The sequence below is a fragment of the Colletotrichum spaethianum genome (assembly GCF_022836535.1).
Source record: "Colletotrichum spaethianum MAFF 239500 DNA, contig01, whole genome shotgun sequence".
In the NCBI taxonomy this organism is placed as follows: domain Eukaryota; kingdom Fungi; phylum Ascomycota; class Sordariomycetes; order Glomerellales; family Glomerellaceae; genus Colletotrichum; species Colletotrichum spaethianum.
The window spans coordinates 1,336,042-1,352,458 of NW_026054771.1; the positions used below are offsets into that span (position 1 = coordinate 1,336,042).

The 16,417-nt window shown below is 53.8% G+C and overlaps 7 protein-coding genes across 7 annotated transcripts; 5 read left to right on the forward strand and 2 right to left on the reverse strand.

Annotated features, from left to right (window-relative positions):
* On the forward strand, window positions 1-1,053 carry ColSpa_00348 (arabinogalactan endo-beta-1,4-galactanase; the record flags this gene model as incomplete). Its single annotated transcript, XM_049266560.1, has 1 exon — window positions 1-1,053. One exon carries the CDS (start codon window positions 1-3, stop codon window positions 1,051-1,053), a length of 1,053 nt encoding a protein of 350 aa, XP_049122517.1.
* A 1,930-nt stretch (window positions 1,054-2,983) lies between these two features.
* ColSpa_00349 (40S ribosomal protein S15) lies at window positions 2,984-3,839 on the forward strand (the record flags this gene model as incomplete). The annotated part of the gene is made up of 4 exons (XM_049266561.1): window positions 2,984-3,004; window positions 3,157-3,233; window positions 3,402-3,698; window positions 3,770-3,839. 4 exons carry the CDS (start codon window positions 2,984-2,986, stop codon window positions 3,837-3,839), a joined length of 465 nt encoding a protein of 154 aa, XP_049122518.1.
* Window positions 3,840-4,313: 474 nt separating this feature from the next.
* ColSpa_00350 (nucleotide exchange factor SIL1) lies at window positions 4,314-5,579 on the reverse strand (the record flags this gene model as incomplete). Its single annotated transcript, XM_049266562.1, has 1 exon — window positions 4,314-5,579. One exon carries the CDS (start codon window positions 5,577-5,579, stop codon window positions 4,314-4,316), a length of 1,266 nt encoding a protein of 421 aa, XP_049122519.1.
* A 589-nt stretch (window positions 5,580-6,168) lies between these two features.
* Window positions 6,169-6,893, forward strand: ColSpa_00351 (NADH-ubiquinone oxidoreductase 17. subunit, mitochondrial; the record flags this gene model as incomplete). The annotated part of the gene is made up of 3 exons (XM_049266563.1): window positions 6,169-6,303; window positions 6,407-6,648; window positions 6,752-6,893. 3 exons carry the CDS (start codon window positions 6,169-6,171, stop codon window positions 6,891-6,893), a joined length of 519 nt encoding a protein of 172 aa, XP_049122520.1.
* A 1,920-nt stretch (window positions 6,894-8,813) lies between these two features.
* ColSpa_00352 (protein translation factor sui1) lies at window positions 8,814-9,338 on the reverse strand (the record flags this gene model as incomplete). Its single annotated transcript, XM_049266564.1, has 3 exons — window positions 8,814-8,837; window positions 8,951-9,018; window positions 9,077-9,338. The coding sequence occupies 3 exons, from the start codon at window positions 9,336-9,338 to the stop codon at window positions 8,814-8,816; spliced, it is 354 nt and encodes a 117-aa protein (XP_049122521.1).
* A 552-nt stretch (window positions 9,339-9,890) lies between these two features.
* Window positions 9,891-11,669, forward strand: ColSpa_00353 (N-lysine methyltransferase SMYD2-B; the record flags this gene model as incomplete). The annotated part of the gene is made up of 3 exons (XM_049266565.1): window positions 9,891-10,442; window positions 10,508-10,697; window positions 10,759-11,669. 3 exons carry the CDS (start codon window positions 9,891-9,893, stop codon window positions 11,667-11,669), a joined length of 1,653 nt encoding a protein of 550 aa, XP_049122522.1.
* Window positions 11,670-13,855: 2,186 nt separating this feature from the next.
* ColSpa_00354 (putative exopolygalacturonase B) lies at window positions 13,856-15,955 on the forward strand (the record flags this gene model as incomplete). Its single annotated transcript, XM_049266566.1, has 1 exon — window positions 13,856-15,955. The coding sequence occupies one exon, from the start codon at window positions 13,856-13,858 to the stop codon at window positions 15,953-15,955; it is 2,100 nt and encodes a 699-aa protein (XP_049122523.1).
* Window positions 15,956-16,417: the final 462 nt, after the last annotated feature.

Below are 16,417 nucleotides of genomic sequence, written 5' to 3' on the forward strand. Positions count from 1 at the left end.
ATGCTCCCCTCCGTCGCTTCCGTCTTCCTCCTCGCCCTCTCCACGGCCAACGCCGCCCTTACCTACAAGGGCGCCGACTGGTCCTCGGTGTCCATCGAGGAGAAGGCCGGTATCAAGTACAAGAGCAGCTCCGGCGCCTCGCAGTCCCTCGAGGTGATTCTCAAGAACGCTGGCGTCAACTCGGTCCGCCAGCGCGTCTGGGTCAACCCCTCCAACGGCGACTACAACCTCGACTACAACCTCGCCCTCGCGAAGCGCGCCAAGGCCCAGGGCCTGTCCGTCTACCTCACGCTGCACTTCAGCGACACCTGGGCGGACCCGACTAAGCAGGCAATCCCCTCGGGCTGGCCCTCGGACATTGAGAACCTCAGCTGGCGGCTGTACAACTACACGCTCGAGGTCAGCAACGCATTCCAGAAGGCCGGCGTCCCCCCCGCCATCATCTCCATCGGCAACGAGATCCGCGCCGGTCTGCTCTTCAACACGGGCAAGACGTCCAACTGGTACAATGTCGCCCGGCTGCTCAACTCGGCGGCCTACGGCATCAAGGACTCGTCCCTCAGCCCGAAGCCCAAGATCATGATCCACCTCGACAACGGCTGGGACTGGAACACGCAGAACACCTGGTACACCAACGTCCTCGCGCAGAACGCGCTCAAGGCGAGCGACTTTGACATGATGGGCGTCTCGTACTACCCCTTTTACGGCTCCGGCGCTACGCTGTCGGCGCTGAAGACGAGCCTGACCAACATGGCCAACAAGTGGGGGAAGGAGATTGTCGTCGCCGAGACCAACTGGCCGACGAGCTGCCCGAGCCCCGCGTACGCCTTCCCGAGCGACCTCAAGGACATCCCCTTCTCCGCCGCCGGACAGACGACCTTTGTAAAGAGGGTCGCCGACGTGGTTGCTGGCGTGAAGAACGGCAAGGGCCTTTACTACTGGGAGCCCGCCTGGGTCGACAACCAGGCCTTGGGCTCTAGCTGCCCATCCAACACGTTGTTCTCGTGGCCCGGTACTGCGTTGTCGAGCTTGGATGTCTTCAAGAGCATTTGAGCACGCAACGTTGGGCGTCGGTGTCGGGGACTCTCCGGGATGGAAACACCACCTTTGAAGGAGGACCCGAACGTAGATGACTTCACTTTGAGATGTATATAGTTTGAGCGTCGTTTGTACATATGTAGCCGAGCCTGGTAGCTCAAGCAAGCGCCCTGGCGGTATATAAGAAATCATTGCCAACTTAACATATTTGGCAGCCCCCTAATAAGCGACTCGGTTCGCCATGTCACTTCTACATGTCGTCGTTGGAACTGTTGTGACTATGTCGGCTAGATTGCCTACGTACATGTGCATAAATGGTACAACGGGATGTAGCCTTCTACGAAATTGCTCTAGAATGGTAACTAGACGCTCCGCTTTCTTCCAATAATGACTTTGATCATTCCATTTTTTATCGGGCGATGTGTACGGGCGCCACAGAAGGCGACGACTTGACTACAACCGAGGTCCTACATGTGTGTTCATCGTTTGGAGGTTCGCAGAGTGTCTGAGGGTAGTCTGTAATATTCTCATTTTTTTTGCTTACGGCAAAACAATCATCAAATCATGCAAACAAAGTCTGTGACATTGTGTATCGTCCACGCCGCCAATACCCGGACACCAAACACCCAGCCAAACCTGGTAGACCGTTGAAGGGGTGCCAGTGGATATACCGGTTGTGTCTTCCTTAGAAACCACTGCAGCTCACCTGCTCATAATGCAGACCGAGGATGTCTTTGGGAGCTTGTTCTACCAACGAGCTCCTTGGACAATCGAGGTGAGTATATCATTGTGTCATTGGGCTGAATGGATACCAACTAAAACCGTATGCTCGTAAATGCTGCTGAGCTGGTACCTCGTAAGCCCAGTCGGAACTTGTACCCTGCAACCGGCCTCTTGAAAGGCACGCCGTTGAGACCTTACTGCATCTTGAGGAACGGAGTTGGTGTAAGGATCTATCGTACTGCCGCCCAGGTGCCACAGGTAGACCAGCGTTAAGTGATCGACGGAACTGGTGGAATCGAAATGTTAATACGACACAGTTCGGTTTCACTCATCTCATCATCATGGTGGAGGCTAGCCCAAAAGGTGCCGCCAGCAAATCCACTGCAAATCCGATCTAATCAGAGCAGCTAGATACATCAGCGCTGGCAAGCCTGACCGCAACAACTTGAATTATGGCAGAGCTCTTCTCGATTCACAGCAATTCTGACCACCAAGAGCAGCTATACTGTTTTGTTATTTCAAGCGAGTCTCCAGTAACACAGCCACGGGCGTCTGCCCCGGCAAATGGCAGGCGGCTGGAAACTGTTCTGATGGTCGATGTTTTCTGTATATATCTCTCAAGCTTCTGGCAATCGCTGAGATCTGGCTGGTTGACCTGAAGAGATGAGCATCCATGACCAAGACTCATAGGTACATCAGACAACATACAAGATGCCACCGGTAACGATCGCCAGGTTCCGAAATTTCACGTATGCTATGGGCACAGAAGCTCTAGTCCGCAAAAGTGGCTCGAAGAATTAAAAGAACACTGTCGATGCCGCGGAGAAGCTGACCGAATAAGTGGAAAGTGGAGGCCGCCTCCCGCCGGGCGGCGCTTTCCACATCGGCGGCCATCATCAAAATCGTCGGCGGTGGTGGAGCAAAGCGTCCGGTGCATTTGGTGCATGGGCGGAAGAGAAGTAGGTAGAGACGGATGGTCCAAGCGCCAGACGCACCTCGCTTGGGAAGGTGCACAAAAGAATCACATGACCGCGGGGAGAGGGCAAGTCAACCCTACAAAAAAGTAAAGCGGGTCCGCTGAGCGCGCAGGAACAAGCGAAACCTCCAAGCGATCGCAGCCCCAGCACCCTCTCCAAAACTTCGACACCACCGGCAATTCAGCTTATTCGCCTTCGATAGACCGCATCGAAAGCGAATCTCCTGACGACTCACAACCGCAAAGATGGCTGACGACCCCGAATACGTACGTGCGACCCTGTTCCCCTCTCTCCTGAGCGATGGAAGGAAATAAAATCAATCCGGTGGACGCGAGGCCCTCATGGCGAGGGTCGACGGAGACGGAGGACTTTTGGTGGGCTGCACAGAACTGTTGGCTGACTGGAGACAATCGTACAGAACGCCGAGGAGGCTGCCGAGCTCAAGAAGAGAAGAGCGTTCCGCAAGTTTTCCTACCGCGGAATCGACCTTGATGCGTACGTTTAGCCCACTCCTGCATCGTCATTCCACCACTCGCACCCCACGATCGTCGACGAACTTGGATGATTTCATCATCTTCCCCCTCCATTCCCACGATTCGAAGAACCAGGATATCTGCCACGAAAAGAGAATGGTCCAGGCTAACATTGGTTCTCCTCCAACAGTCTCCTTGACCTCGACTCCGAGCAGCTCCGCGATGTCGTCCACGCCCGTGCCCGCCGGCGCATCAACCGTGGTCTCAAGCGCCGCCCCATGGGCTTGATCAAGAAGCTTCGCAAGGCCAAGCAGGAGGCCAAGCCCAACGAGAAGCCCGACCTCGTCAAGACCCACCTCCGTGACATGATTGTCGTCCCCGAGATGATCGGCTCCGTCATTGGCATCTACTCCGGCAAGGAGTTCAACCAGGTTGAGATCAAGCCCGAGATGGTTGGTCACTACCTCGCCGAGTTCTCTATCTCTTAGTACGTCCCCCAGCTTCACCCCGGCTCTCGACGGAGCAGACGCCCCCGGAACAGCGCTAACAACCCAACAGCAAGCCTGTCAAGCACGGTAGACCTGGTATCGGTGCCACGCACTCTTCTCGTTTCATTCCTCTGAAGTAAGAGGATGGTTGTGGGCTGTCTTGGGGAGGTTCTTGCATTCAAACGGGCATCAAGGCGAAACGGGAAATGGTTTTGGTAGCAAGGCAAGGCCGCTATCATGTTGTTTGGGCGATGATAGTTCAATACAACATCGTTGTCCGCTAAAAAGTTTGAGCCTCAAAATGGGAATGAATTCAACGAAGAGATACCAAAATTACATGCGCACTCTTCCACTTTTTGCGTTCGCCGTGACCAGGTGCCTATCGTATCAACCGGTAGTAAAGAGTTTGGCTGGCCTTTTGGACAAACCTCAATTTTCCATGTGCTGGACTGTCACTGACCGAACCCTGGGTGGCACCGGGCCCACAAGATCGGTATCCATTTGCAACTCACATCTGGCATGAGATTACAATAGGTTCCATGTACGACCATCGGCAACAGAGGCAATCAAACATTTGGGTATATCATAGTCTATGGTATCAGACATGCACACTCTCACAGTTCTTCCTTCCCAAGCACCTTCAACTGCGCCTTCTCGTGCGCCTCCAGCCGGTCGTATAGGTCTCGGCTCCAGTGGGTCTTGTCTCCCTTGTTCTTCTCCATGATGCTCTTCACAGCGACCTTCCAGTTCTCGTCGCTCACGCGGTCGGCGACCCTCTTGGACCTGTCGGTCTCGGACGCCTTGAAGAGGGGCCACACACCCAGCTCGGCGCCCATGTTCTCGTCGAGGAAATTGTCCAGCACAAACTGCCCGGCCTTGCGTTGTGCGGTCTCCCATCGGGCGTCCTGAGGGCCGAGGACCTCGAGGATGCGGTCCATGCCCTTGTTGGCGATGAAGTCATCCCGGATCGTCGGGCTCTTGATCAGGCCCTTGATCGCGGCGACCTGGGCCTTGGCCTTGTTCGCCGCGTGGGCAACGTCGTGGTTACTGTCCTCCGGCGCCGGCACGAAAGAGGCGTAGAACCCGTCGCGGAGCTTGAGCTCGGGCGCCTTGTGGGGCGAGCGGCATGTGGCGTCCATCAGCTGAGGCCAGACCTTGGTCACCTCCTCGAGGGCGGTAGGGTTGTTCTGCAGCGCACCGGAGATGATGGCGGCGGCCTGCTGGTCACGGGGCACGGCGCCCTCGGACGGGGCCGGCGTCTTGGGATCAACCATCAAGCACAAGAGGGACTTGACAGTGTCAAAGGTCTCGGTGATCTTCAGGCCGTAGTAGATGTCATGCGAGATGTCCTCGAGGAACTCAAGAACTTCGTCGATGGGGAGGTCGCTCCCGTGCGCGCCCTTCTTGACGAATTCGAGGTTGGTGTAGAACTCGCCCGACTCCTGTTGCGGCTGCTTGACTATGCCGACGGGTTCATACTTGGGCGCGTCTTTAGGGATCTCGGCCTCGGGGGCCTTGTCCGAGTCCACGACCACGATTGAGCGGTCTGCAGGGAGGCCCTCCAGGGCCGGGTTCTTCTCACTAGGGTCGTTGATCTTGGCTTCCTTTTGGCCCGTGTTGATGTTCATGCGTACATGAAGCCCGTGTGGTAGTTCTTGGTCATCGTGAACTGTTTGAAACTCCTCTGTTGGTTGGAAGATTTTAGGGTAACATTCTGCCGCGTTGTCTGTGTGGCAGATGAGTTCGACATCGGCTGATGGTGAAGGTGCGACTGGTGCTGCTGAGGCGGAAGCTGATGAAGCGAGGGAGACTAGGCCGAGGAATACCATGAAGATGGTGAAAGGGAGGAGGGATGCGCGAGTGGAGCTTCTCGACGCCATATTGGAAATCAATAGAGCGCCTGGAGTTTGGGGGTATCTTGTCAAATAAAAGAAGTTTGATGGGTTGAAGTCGGCTCGAGTGGTGTGTGTGATAAAGATATCAATCACCCCAGTCTAAACTCCAACTAGGTACGGCTCAATGTTAATCAGAATTGGTGGCTGCAGGCGAAAACCAATTGACTCTGAACAGTATCGTCGACGGCGATAATTTGGTGCAACGACTCGAGTTGTAGAGAACTTACACCTTTATAATCACCTTCAAATTTGAATATGAGTCAACCGTGAAAAAGGACAGTTTACCATCACGAAATAGAAATCTGTCGAAGTCGTCCGTCTGGCCAAGTTGTCTTGAAAAGCCCCAGTAAGAGGCGAATTCACTTATTTGAATTCGGCAGCGTGTGATTGGCGAGATCAGACGCCGTAACCGCGCCTCAGCGCGCTAGCGCTTATTCACGAAAAGTGACGCTCCTCCGGCACCTTGGGTTCAACCTCCACACCCCGAAGCTCCCTCCTTCAGTTCGACGCCGTGCCCCCTCCAGTAAACCGAATTACCATTGTCAATTGACACCGCCCAGCAACGTCATTCACGATGCAGGCCATTCGAACGCGGGCTGTCTGCATCGCGCGTCAGTCACGGCTGACTGGCCTGCGCCAATCGAGATCCTACGCCTCTGGAGGTGACCACGGCCACCACCACGCCCACGCCGTCGAGGAGCCCATCGGAGTACGTCCCACGCACAAACCCCTCCATGGTTGCGACCAATTGCCGTCCTTGTGTTGTTGTCGAATCGTGGCTGGAGTCAATTGACTAACCCATGTCGCTGTAGGGCTTCTTCTGGGCCGTCATCGCCGTTATCCCCTCCGCATACGTCGTCTACAAGATCACCGCCCCCGGCAAGGACGGCGAGCCGCCGTACCTGACCAAGAAGATCCAGGAGTACGCCCACTGGCAGGAGACGTGGAAAGAGAGAAACGCGCTGCACACCAAGGCCGTTGAGCAGGCCGGTTACGACAGGCTGCTCTTCTTCTCCACCCCTGCCAACCGCGATGTTGACCTCCGATTCCCCGAGTGAGTCGTTCCCCTTGCCGATGAAAGACAGAGATAGAGCGAAACAAGTTAGCAAATTCAGAAAGAAGGGAACCATCAAACTGACAAATCAACTCTTGTACAGGGCCCTCTCCAACCACGCCGCGCGCAACGTCGTTGCTGGTTCCCAGACCAACCTGGACCACGTGATCGCCCACTACAAGAAGCAGCATCTCGATGAGGAAGAGCGGAAAGTGCAGAAGCTTGCCGCGCAGAAGCAGGCATGAGTGGGAGGTGGTGTATGATACCGGTACATAGATCAAACCGAGGTTGAATCAAGCTTTCAGTTCATTTGTTGCCAATTGACCTCTCGTCAGAATGTCGAGGGAAACGCAGGGTTATCTCTTGTGTGCCCAAACTGATATAGGATAATGATCTAATTTCAGGAGCTCAGTTTCCTCTCGCAGCGCACGGAAATCGGGTGGGTATCCTTCTCTTTAGACTCCTCACGAAGCACATACAGGCACCCGACCCTGAACACGCCCTCGCACCTTGCTGCAGACTGTAGGAGCCAGCCTATTAGACGGAAACTATCCTAGCACACTGCCTTGCATCTTCAGCCAGGCTCGTTCTTAGTTCTAATGATGGTTTCCCCCTAATCTTGACCGGCGGACTATTCTCTTTATCCTTATTTGCACACAAACTGTGCCTTCTATATGATGAGTTATCACCACGGGAAGGGCAGCGCCGAAGACCTGGTTGCCAACTAATGAACAGTGGCTCTTTCTATCCCGCGCTGTCGTCTGTGTATCAGTGACCTACCTGTCGCAATGTGCCCTCATGGTTCTCGTTATCTTCACCACATAATGTCCCTGGTCATCTTCCTCCCAGAGCTTTAACCTCGCTTTCGAAGTACTCGCCAATTATGAGGTTTGTCTGTTTAATGGCATTCCATTCAATCGCTACCTACGCCTGTTGTGTGAGAACAGCCCCTTCGCGACGTCGCAGTAGGGTTAACCTAAGCATCTCACGAAAGACTCCTGGTGGGACTGGCACAAAGCAGCAAGATATCTGTTGAAGTTCAAGTGCCCAAGGAAAGACCACCCTACGGCAGAAACTCAGGCTATTATGCCCCAAAGCCCCAAAGACTTGGGGATGAAGAAGAAGACACTCATTCTCATACAGCACCACTAAGAGTCAGAAGTCGTGATAACCAAAACAAAGGGTAGCTGTCCGAGACGGACATTATAAATCAGCTACTCAGAGAACTAGCGAAATTACCATCCAAGTCGTTTCTATCCTCCCTGGACTACTGTAACCTTTAGAACGAGATGTAGAACTACAGAGCCTAGGGCGGGGAGAATGGGAGGGACAGTTACAGCAACAGGAAAACTTTGTTGTCACTATCGAAGAGAGCGGGAGTGACTGTGATCAGGTGATGAAGCTTTGGGTTCCAACGGCGGCTGGGACCAAATCAGACTCAGGTCTTGCACGTGATGCTCGACACGGAAGTTTCGGCAGTACCCCAATGACAGCATCGAAGCGCACTGCGTTGCTTTTGTCACTTGCGTCACCTTTTTTGCGACGACTGATCACCCGATGGCGACCGCGCAAGGAATATGTCGACAGACTGTTGCGGTTTGTGGAAGGCGATGGGCAGCAAAAATTATTGTCAACGAATTTATTATCAGGCGTACTGCTCATAAGTAGTAATCGTTCGTATCCCATGCTTGCTCATTTCTGGATCAATCCTGCTGTCACAAGGAAGAGCGAGGTACAACCAGAAAGGGCGCATATGATAAACAAGTCCTCAGAAAAAATCTCATCAAGACGTAAAAATCCCATTGCCAGTTTCCAGCACTACACACCATATGCAATCCGAGTCACCCCGGAGAGCCCCATCTCAGGCTAGAGGTTGTCGGATCGTGGTGTAAATCTCCCGCAGGCACCTTTAAGATCCTCTCGGTTTTCCCCATCCCCGCAATTTTTTTTTGGAATCGACCTTTCGGAGCAGTCCTTTATCCCAGTCTCGGAGCTAATCGGGTTTAACCCTCTTTACGAGTGTTTTGTGTGAGAAGCCGAAGAAAAATATGAGAAAAGTAGATGGAGCTGATCGGTAATCGTGTCGTCTTTCCCCAGGGGGTGGTGTCACCGGAATCCGGTCGGCTGCGAGGGGGAGACGGCGCCTCCTAGCAGTGACGGCTCGCTTAGAAGCCGTGGACTTTGACGAGCTGGAGAGAAAAACGAGTTAGCATTGTCTTGAGGCTTCTAGGCGTGGAATGTGGATGTGTCTTGGACAGGTTCTTGGGTGGGGTTCTCCCAGCGGGATAGAGGGTCGACGTACCTTGGAGTCCATCTCGAGACCCTCCTGCTTGTCGACGAGGAAGTCGTGAATGGCCTTGCGCTGGTCGCCTGTGTTACCAACGTTAGCATCCTTTTCTTCGTCTTGGATCGTTTGTCGCAAACGCACCCTGGAGCTGAATGACCTCGCCGAGGTCCGTGTCCTCCACGATAGTACCGTTGCAGGCAAACTTCTTCTTTATGACCTTGAGAATCTTCTTCTGGTCGAAGCGCTTGGGAAGGCCCTGGATAGTGGTGAGGGTCTTGCGGCCATTGCGCTGTTGGATACGGATGTGAATGTAGTCCTGGCCCTTCTTCTGGGCGTTGTTGGCATCGCCCTCGTCCGCGTCCGCGAAGGGGTCGATAGTCTTGAGGTTTTCGATGGTAGTCATGAGAAAGAGCTTTGTCGCGTGAGCGTGTGACTGGTTTTGTAGTGATGCGATTGGAGCGTTGATTTAAAGTCCTGTGCTTGTGATAGTAGCGGGCAAAGGGGCCTTGGAGTGGTTCGGGTTGCGCGTGTGGAAGGCGAGTTGTTCGGCTGGTGTATGTCAGGCTGAGAAAAGAAAGAAGTGAGTAAGAAGCGGAACGGGAGTTGGGTTGGTGGGATGGAGTAGGGACGAGGCGGGGTTGCAAGGTAAAGAGCAGGCCCGTGCACGGCAGTGATGTGCAGCGCTTTCGGTGAAGTTCCATCTGAACAAAAAAGCCCACTGGTGGCCTGCACCGCCACGATTTTCGACTTGTCGGTGAGCTTCTCCAGATTTACCCCTCGGGCATCTGATCTTCGATCTCGACTCCTGGCGGCACCGTACCTTGCATTAGCCACATTCGAGGGTGTGGCGCATGCAGAAGTAGTCCTCTCACCAACGATTTGGAATATCGGGATCAACTTCGAACTATAACCCAGTTTTTTTCTCCAGTGGTATCTCAAGTATAGCTCCTTTGGCATGGCTATAAACGACGGCATCGAAGTCCGCGGCACCAAAGGCGGCGCTAAGGGCGGCCGCTCCATCCATGCAACCCGCCGCTTCAAGCCCGGGGACGTCATCGCCCGCTTCGAAGACCCGGCCGTGGTGCTCCCGCCGGGCCACCGCGCGCTCGAGTACTGCAACCACTGCCTGAAGAAAGAGCAGCAGGCGGGTGGCGTAAAGCTCCGAGCCTGCACGGGGTGTAAAACGGTGGCCTACTGCGGCCCAACGTGCCAGCGAGCTAACTGGTCCCTGATACACAAGCTCGAATGCAAGGCCATCCAGAGACTGCACGAGATCAAACCGGCGCACGAGCCGAACTGGGTGCCGACGCCGATCCGCGCCGCAGCGCAGGTCATGCTCCGGCCGCAGGTGTTGGCACGGTTTGAGGAGCTAGAGGGGCATGTTGAGCAGTGGAGGAAGAAGGATGAGACGGATTTGCAGCTTCAGTCGCAGGGTGTTGTGAGGTGTCTTGGGTTGGACACAGGCACGTTTGAGGCGTTAGAGGGAGCCTTTCAGGTTCTGTGCAAGGTTGGTTATTGGTCCTTATTAGCAGGAGTCAGTTGCTTGCAGATGCTAACGAAGTTGATGTGTAGCTCCAGACGAATGCCTTTAGCAGGTCGGAGGAATACTTCGAAACGGGCGGTGTGTTCTTGGACACTACGTTGGCTATGATAAATCACTCATGCGTACCAAATGCGCTGGTTCAATTTGGTGGGAGAACGGCTACGCTCCGTGCCGCGTCATGCATTAACCCCGGCAATGAGATTGAAATCTCATACGTCGGTAAGACCTATACTCAGCCGTCTTGAATGGCAGTAATCTAGGATTAGGCTAACATCCCTAGACCAAACGCAACCGAAGAGTAAAAGACAACACGAACTCAACCTTTACCATTTCGAGTGTTCTTGTATCAAATGCCAGCACGACTTTGATGAGTATCAAGTCGCTATGGCGGATCCAACCATTGAGCTGAACACGCTCAGTGTCATGCCCAACATTGAAAGATTCAAGAACCCTCCCGGAGGCGGCAACTTTAACCCGTTACAGGGAATAGAGGGCTCGAAGCTCTATAAGCTCTTCCCCGCGCTCCCTCGCAATATGATGCCCGACGAGAAGCACAAGTGGTTGAGAAAAGCTTACAAGACAGCATCATGGTTTTCCAAGGTTGGAAGATACGCCATCGAGCCATTCGCACAGCTTGTGGATGAGGCGGCCTTCTACTTCGGCAAAGATCGTGACAACCACGAGTGCGCATTGGCAGTCGCATGCTTGTCGGCTTACGAGATCGAGCCGTACAAGCATGTTGTCCCGTTCCACCCCCAGAGACTCAAGGGGTTGTCCTCCATCGCAATTGCTCTGTCCAACACTGCACCCAACCCCACCAAGCTCACGAAGCTCGCCCGTGACATGGCTGCGATGAAGTCGTTTCCGGAAGCGGGAGTCAAGGTCCTAGAAAACCTGGACCAAGTCTCCTTGTGTCAGATGGTCCTTGCGATCATCGACGTCTACAGCCCCCAAGCGCCGTCAGCTGACTGGGAAGTCGTGGTCTTGGCCAAAGAGATGTTGACCGATATCGAAAGTCTCCCAGGGCGAGAAAAAGATAACGCCTTGATCAATGCCTGGAGAAACGATCCGAACGGAATGGAGGAGTTCTTCAGGTACGGGTTGGTGGAGCCGGTCAAAATGTTGTCCGAGCTCGGAAAAGTTGTATTAGAAGTAGACCTGGGCCAGGACCATGATCTGTCCGCCTCATGATATCCCCTGTGTAGTAAAACGGCTCAGCGTCCTTTATCAGGACTTTCGGTGTTTCCATCGGGGCTACTTCCAACCATCGCCGTTGGCAGGCTTGGAGGGCTTCGATTTTTTGACACTTCTGCGGTCGAGGGTACCTGTACTTGACCTAGTGAGTCGTGTGGCCTGAACGATCCCAGCCGGCTGTGGAAGACGCTCTGTAGGTGGCTTTCTTTTACGGCCTCGCGGCAATGAAGCAGGGGATGAAGGTGTTACAGTGTTACAAGGGATCCCAATCGGTTCTCCCTGATCTTGACCGCTGGATATCGCCTTGATGCTAGGCTTTCGGAAAGCAGTTTCGGGGGGATGACTAGTCTGTGGCATCGATGCCAATACTTGTTCTTCCTGTGTTTGTGCAGAATGCTCTGCATTGGACTCCGATCGCTGAATTCTGCTCTTGAAAAGATCGAACTCTATCTGCAGTGACTCGATCTGGCTCGCTCGAGTCCCAATTTTGGTGATGTTGGTTGCCAGAATGTCCAGTTCTCTAACATTAAGCTGTGGATTTGCCGGAACCAGTCTCTTTGAGCGGTATTGTTCCATGGCTTGCCTCAGTTGTGACAGCTCCGCCCCAGACTGGCCATCTCCTTGATGTTATTCTTCGACGTATTGAGACTGTCTTGGGAGGCTTTCTTCACGTAAGCAAGCTCTTGTCGTAAGTCTGACAGTGTTCCTTCTAATCGTGGCAGGTCTTTTCGAGTAGCTTGGGTCTCTGCTCGAAGCTCGTCCGTCTCACTCCTTGCATCTTTTGAGAGCTTCTGTATCTCGGGTACAGTAACGCTTATTGCTTGAACTTGGTTCCCCAACTGTATTATATTGGAGTCATTATGTATGTCGTCCCCTCTCTTCAGACTTTCTTTTCTAGCGGTGCTCAGGTCGGCCTTGTGATTATCGATGTTTGTTTGCAGTCCGCTTATAGTTGCATGGAGTCTCTTGGCCTCGCTTTCGATGCGCGAAATGGCGCTATCGAGCTGGGATGCTATCCGGTATCCTGCAGTATCGATCCTCTCAATGTCTTCTCGCTGGGTTTCGTGATCGGCCTGTATGCGAAAGAGGTTGATGGGCTCGGAGTCAAGGGGCGTGTGTCCACTGCTGAAGCGGGGAGCGTCCGAGTCGGACGACTTACGAAACCCATGATTTGGACGCGACTCTGTTCGTGGTCCATCACGTAGGTTCAGCTTGCGACGTATCTCCAGCTGTGCCGCTTTGCCGTTGTCTGTCAAGAAAACCACAGAAGTTTTTCTGAGTAGCACTTGGGAGCTAAAGTGGATTAGTCGGTGCCCGCGCAAGGGAGTGAGACTTACTCGTCAAGAACATGATTGACGGGGCTACTCAAGCACTTGAGGCCAACGACCTTGCTGCAATTGGCACATACGACATCTTCAAGTTCGCTGTTTGAAGCGCTATCAGTCCTACGAATCATCGCGTTCAAGTGGCGCAATTGCAGTCCCGTTCCCTACCATTCGGCAACAAGAGTCTGTGGTTCGCCGACTCTTGTAGGTTCTTTGGCGTCCATGTAAACATCGCCCGTGGCCTCGATCTTCGGACTGAAATAAGTTTTCCCAACTTGGACCCAGATATTGAAGAACTCTGCCAACACAGCGCGACAGCTTTTGCACCGGCAGTGAATGATCTCTATGTTTTCGCACTTCTTTAACAACCGATTATGATAGTGTCTCAACGACAGGAAGCTGGGTGGCATTGGAGTGTCGCGGCGAACACGGGATACATGAAATATTTCCCTGATCAGAAACGGGTTAGTTACGGAGGATTTGATAGAGGTTCGGTAATTGAAATAGATCGCATGCTTGAGGAGGAAAGCCACAGGTCGAGCTGTGTTACGACAGCAGCGTTGGGGTCGGCCAACACTCAGTGTAATTCCCTGACTGGGAAAGTGAGGCGTAGGAGCTATAGACCAGGACCCCTGGCCGGGGCCTTATCTTATCTAAACCCATGTCGATTGACGCGCCCCGCAAAGCCCGTAATTGACCATCGCATTTGCGCTCTTCAGTTCAAGGGACTTTTTTTTGCTGGGTTTCGAGTGCGAAAATTCACGAAGCTACAACCCCACCACTGTCCCAGACGCATTTCGATTCTTTCCACGTCCGAACCTCTGGCTGAGCATCGTAGATCACTGGAGGCCAACGAACATGGGGAAGAACCGCAGAAACCGCGAGGGCGGTGGCGAAGAGGCCGAAACAACTACTGCCGGCCTACCGCAACAATCGATAGTCGAGAGCAAGACATCAAATGGCGAATCCGACTCGCGCGAGAGCTCGTCGCAGACTCAAAGCAGTGGAAGCTTGAAAAGATCGGCCCCTGACGATGACGACGAGGGGTGGACCAAGGTCGAGCGATCCAACAAGAAGCGCAAGAAGGTTCCTCGCGAGGGTTCCAACAACTATCCTGCCATTACCTTCTCCTCAAGTGCGAAATTGTTCGCCAAGATCAACCTTGCTATGCTTCGCGACCTAGTTCTTTACCTCTTCGCCGACGGAACGGGTCCCAATTGGGTCTCCGTGTCGCACCGACCGAACTTCAGAAAGATTGTGGTATTGATGATACCTGGGTTGGAGGAGGCTATGTTTAACGAGGCTGTGAACTTCGACAAGTATACATCTGGCCCGGCTAGTAATCAGGACCGAACGGAGACGACACCCGACGACTACTACCCCCGAGCTCTCTCGGCTGAGCGTCTTCCGCTGGCACTCCAGGGATTCGCCAACATGTTCCCTCACCTATGGCCTGTCAAGGCACCTGGCGATGACAAGTACATGAAGCTCCACTCGCCCATGGGCACGTTTCTGACTGCACCTATGCCCAAGAACAAGGACGACAGAAAGGGCCCCAAACCGGCACGGGAGCCCAGTGGCTGGAAGAACGAGCGAACCCGTATCACCGAATTTTTGGCTTCACTTGAAGAACTGGAGACTGCTGGCCATCTCATTCATCCAGCTCTCATTGAGAACGAAGAGAGGAGGGCGGCATTCAAGGTTCCGGAGGGATGGGCCGTATCCAAGGTCGACAAGCTTGAAGATGGCGAAGTGCCCGAGGGAGAGGTCGAGCAGGGCAGCATGACAGCTGGCCGAGAATGCCTCGCATTGGACTGCGAGATGTGCATGACAGGCGAGAACGAGTATTCTCTCACGCGTATCAGTGTCATCTCATGGTCAGGAGACTTGATTATGGACGAGTTGGTGAAGCCAGAAAAGCCTATCATCAACTACGTCACTCAGTTCTCCGGTATCACAGAGGAGATGCTGAAGCCTGTCACGACCACTCTGAAGGATATTCAACAGAAGCTCCTCGACCTGATCACTCCGCGAACCATTCTCATCGGTCACTCGCTTGAGTCCGACTTGAAGGCTCTTCGCTTCTCTCACCCGTTTATCGTCGACACCTCCCTCATTTACCCCCACCCGAGAGGCCCGCCCCTCAAATCATCGCTCAAGTGGCTGAGTCAGAAGTATCTCAACCGCGAGATCCAGAAAGGCGGCGCCAACGGACACAACCCGATCGAGGACGCCCGCGCTTGCCTGGATCTTGTGAGACAAAAGTGCGAGAAGGGGAAAATGTGGGGCGCGTCCGACTCCCAGGGCGAGAACCTATTTCGCCGGCTAGCCAGGGCTGGAACTGCATACAAGGCGCAGGGCGGCGAGGCAGGTGGTTTAGTTACGGGCAAGACGAGCGCCGCTGTGGACTGGGGTGACCCGTCCAAGGGTCCTGGTGCTGGAGCGACCTACCAAATTGGCTGCAAGTCTGACGCGGATGTCGTCAACGGCGTCATCCGTGCTGTAAAGGGCGATGCAGACGGGTTGGAGATCCCAGGCGGTGGCGTTGACTTTGTTTGGGGTCGGATGCGAGAGCTTGAGGCGTTGCAAGGCTGGTGGAACAAGAACCGGGTTGAAAGCGCCAACAGTGATGGTGGCCCTCCCGAGTTTGATACAAAGCTTGACGAAAAGCTAGGCAAGTCACCTCTTGAGCAGTGCTTAGCACGTCTCTCAGTCTCTCTCCAAGCCATCCACGCCAGTCTCCCGCCATGCACGGCCTTCATCGTATACACAGGCTCCGGCGATCCTCGCGAGATGAGCAGGCTCCAAGCAATGCACTCGCAATGGAAGCGGGAGTATAACACCCCCGGAAAGAAGTGGGATCAACTATCTGTCAAATGGACAGACGAGGAGGAGCAAGCCCTCCGACGTGCGGTCAGAAAGGCGAGACAGAGCATCGGCTTCATCGGTGTAAAATAGCCTTTTAACCGGGCATTTTGAGGATGGGAGAGGTTTGGGGTCACTCAGAAGGGCCCATTGAGCGCCTTTGTTCTGTACATCAACCTCATTTAACACAACGTCAACACACGGGACCCTCAAAAGGAAGAAGATGCATCTCAGCGGCTGCTGGACTGGTCAGATTTTCATAGATGATACCCCTAGGTCACGGTATAGAGAGGATACCCGCTTTTGGGAGGAATCCGAAACCTCAGCTTCCAACAAAATGATTCCCATAGTAACGTGCCTCTATTCACATTTTGAAGCATAATATAGTATCCATCCCCCTTATGGAGTCGAGACGGTATAGTTTCTTCAGCTCTAACTACGCCGGCAAAATATGGATGCTCGGATGACACCCCGGAGTGTGAGCGGCAGTTGTTTCAGCTCATGGTGACAGTGACATATTCCGACTCGTACCCATGTGCAGCTCACATGCGCGCT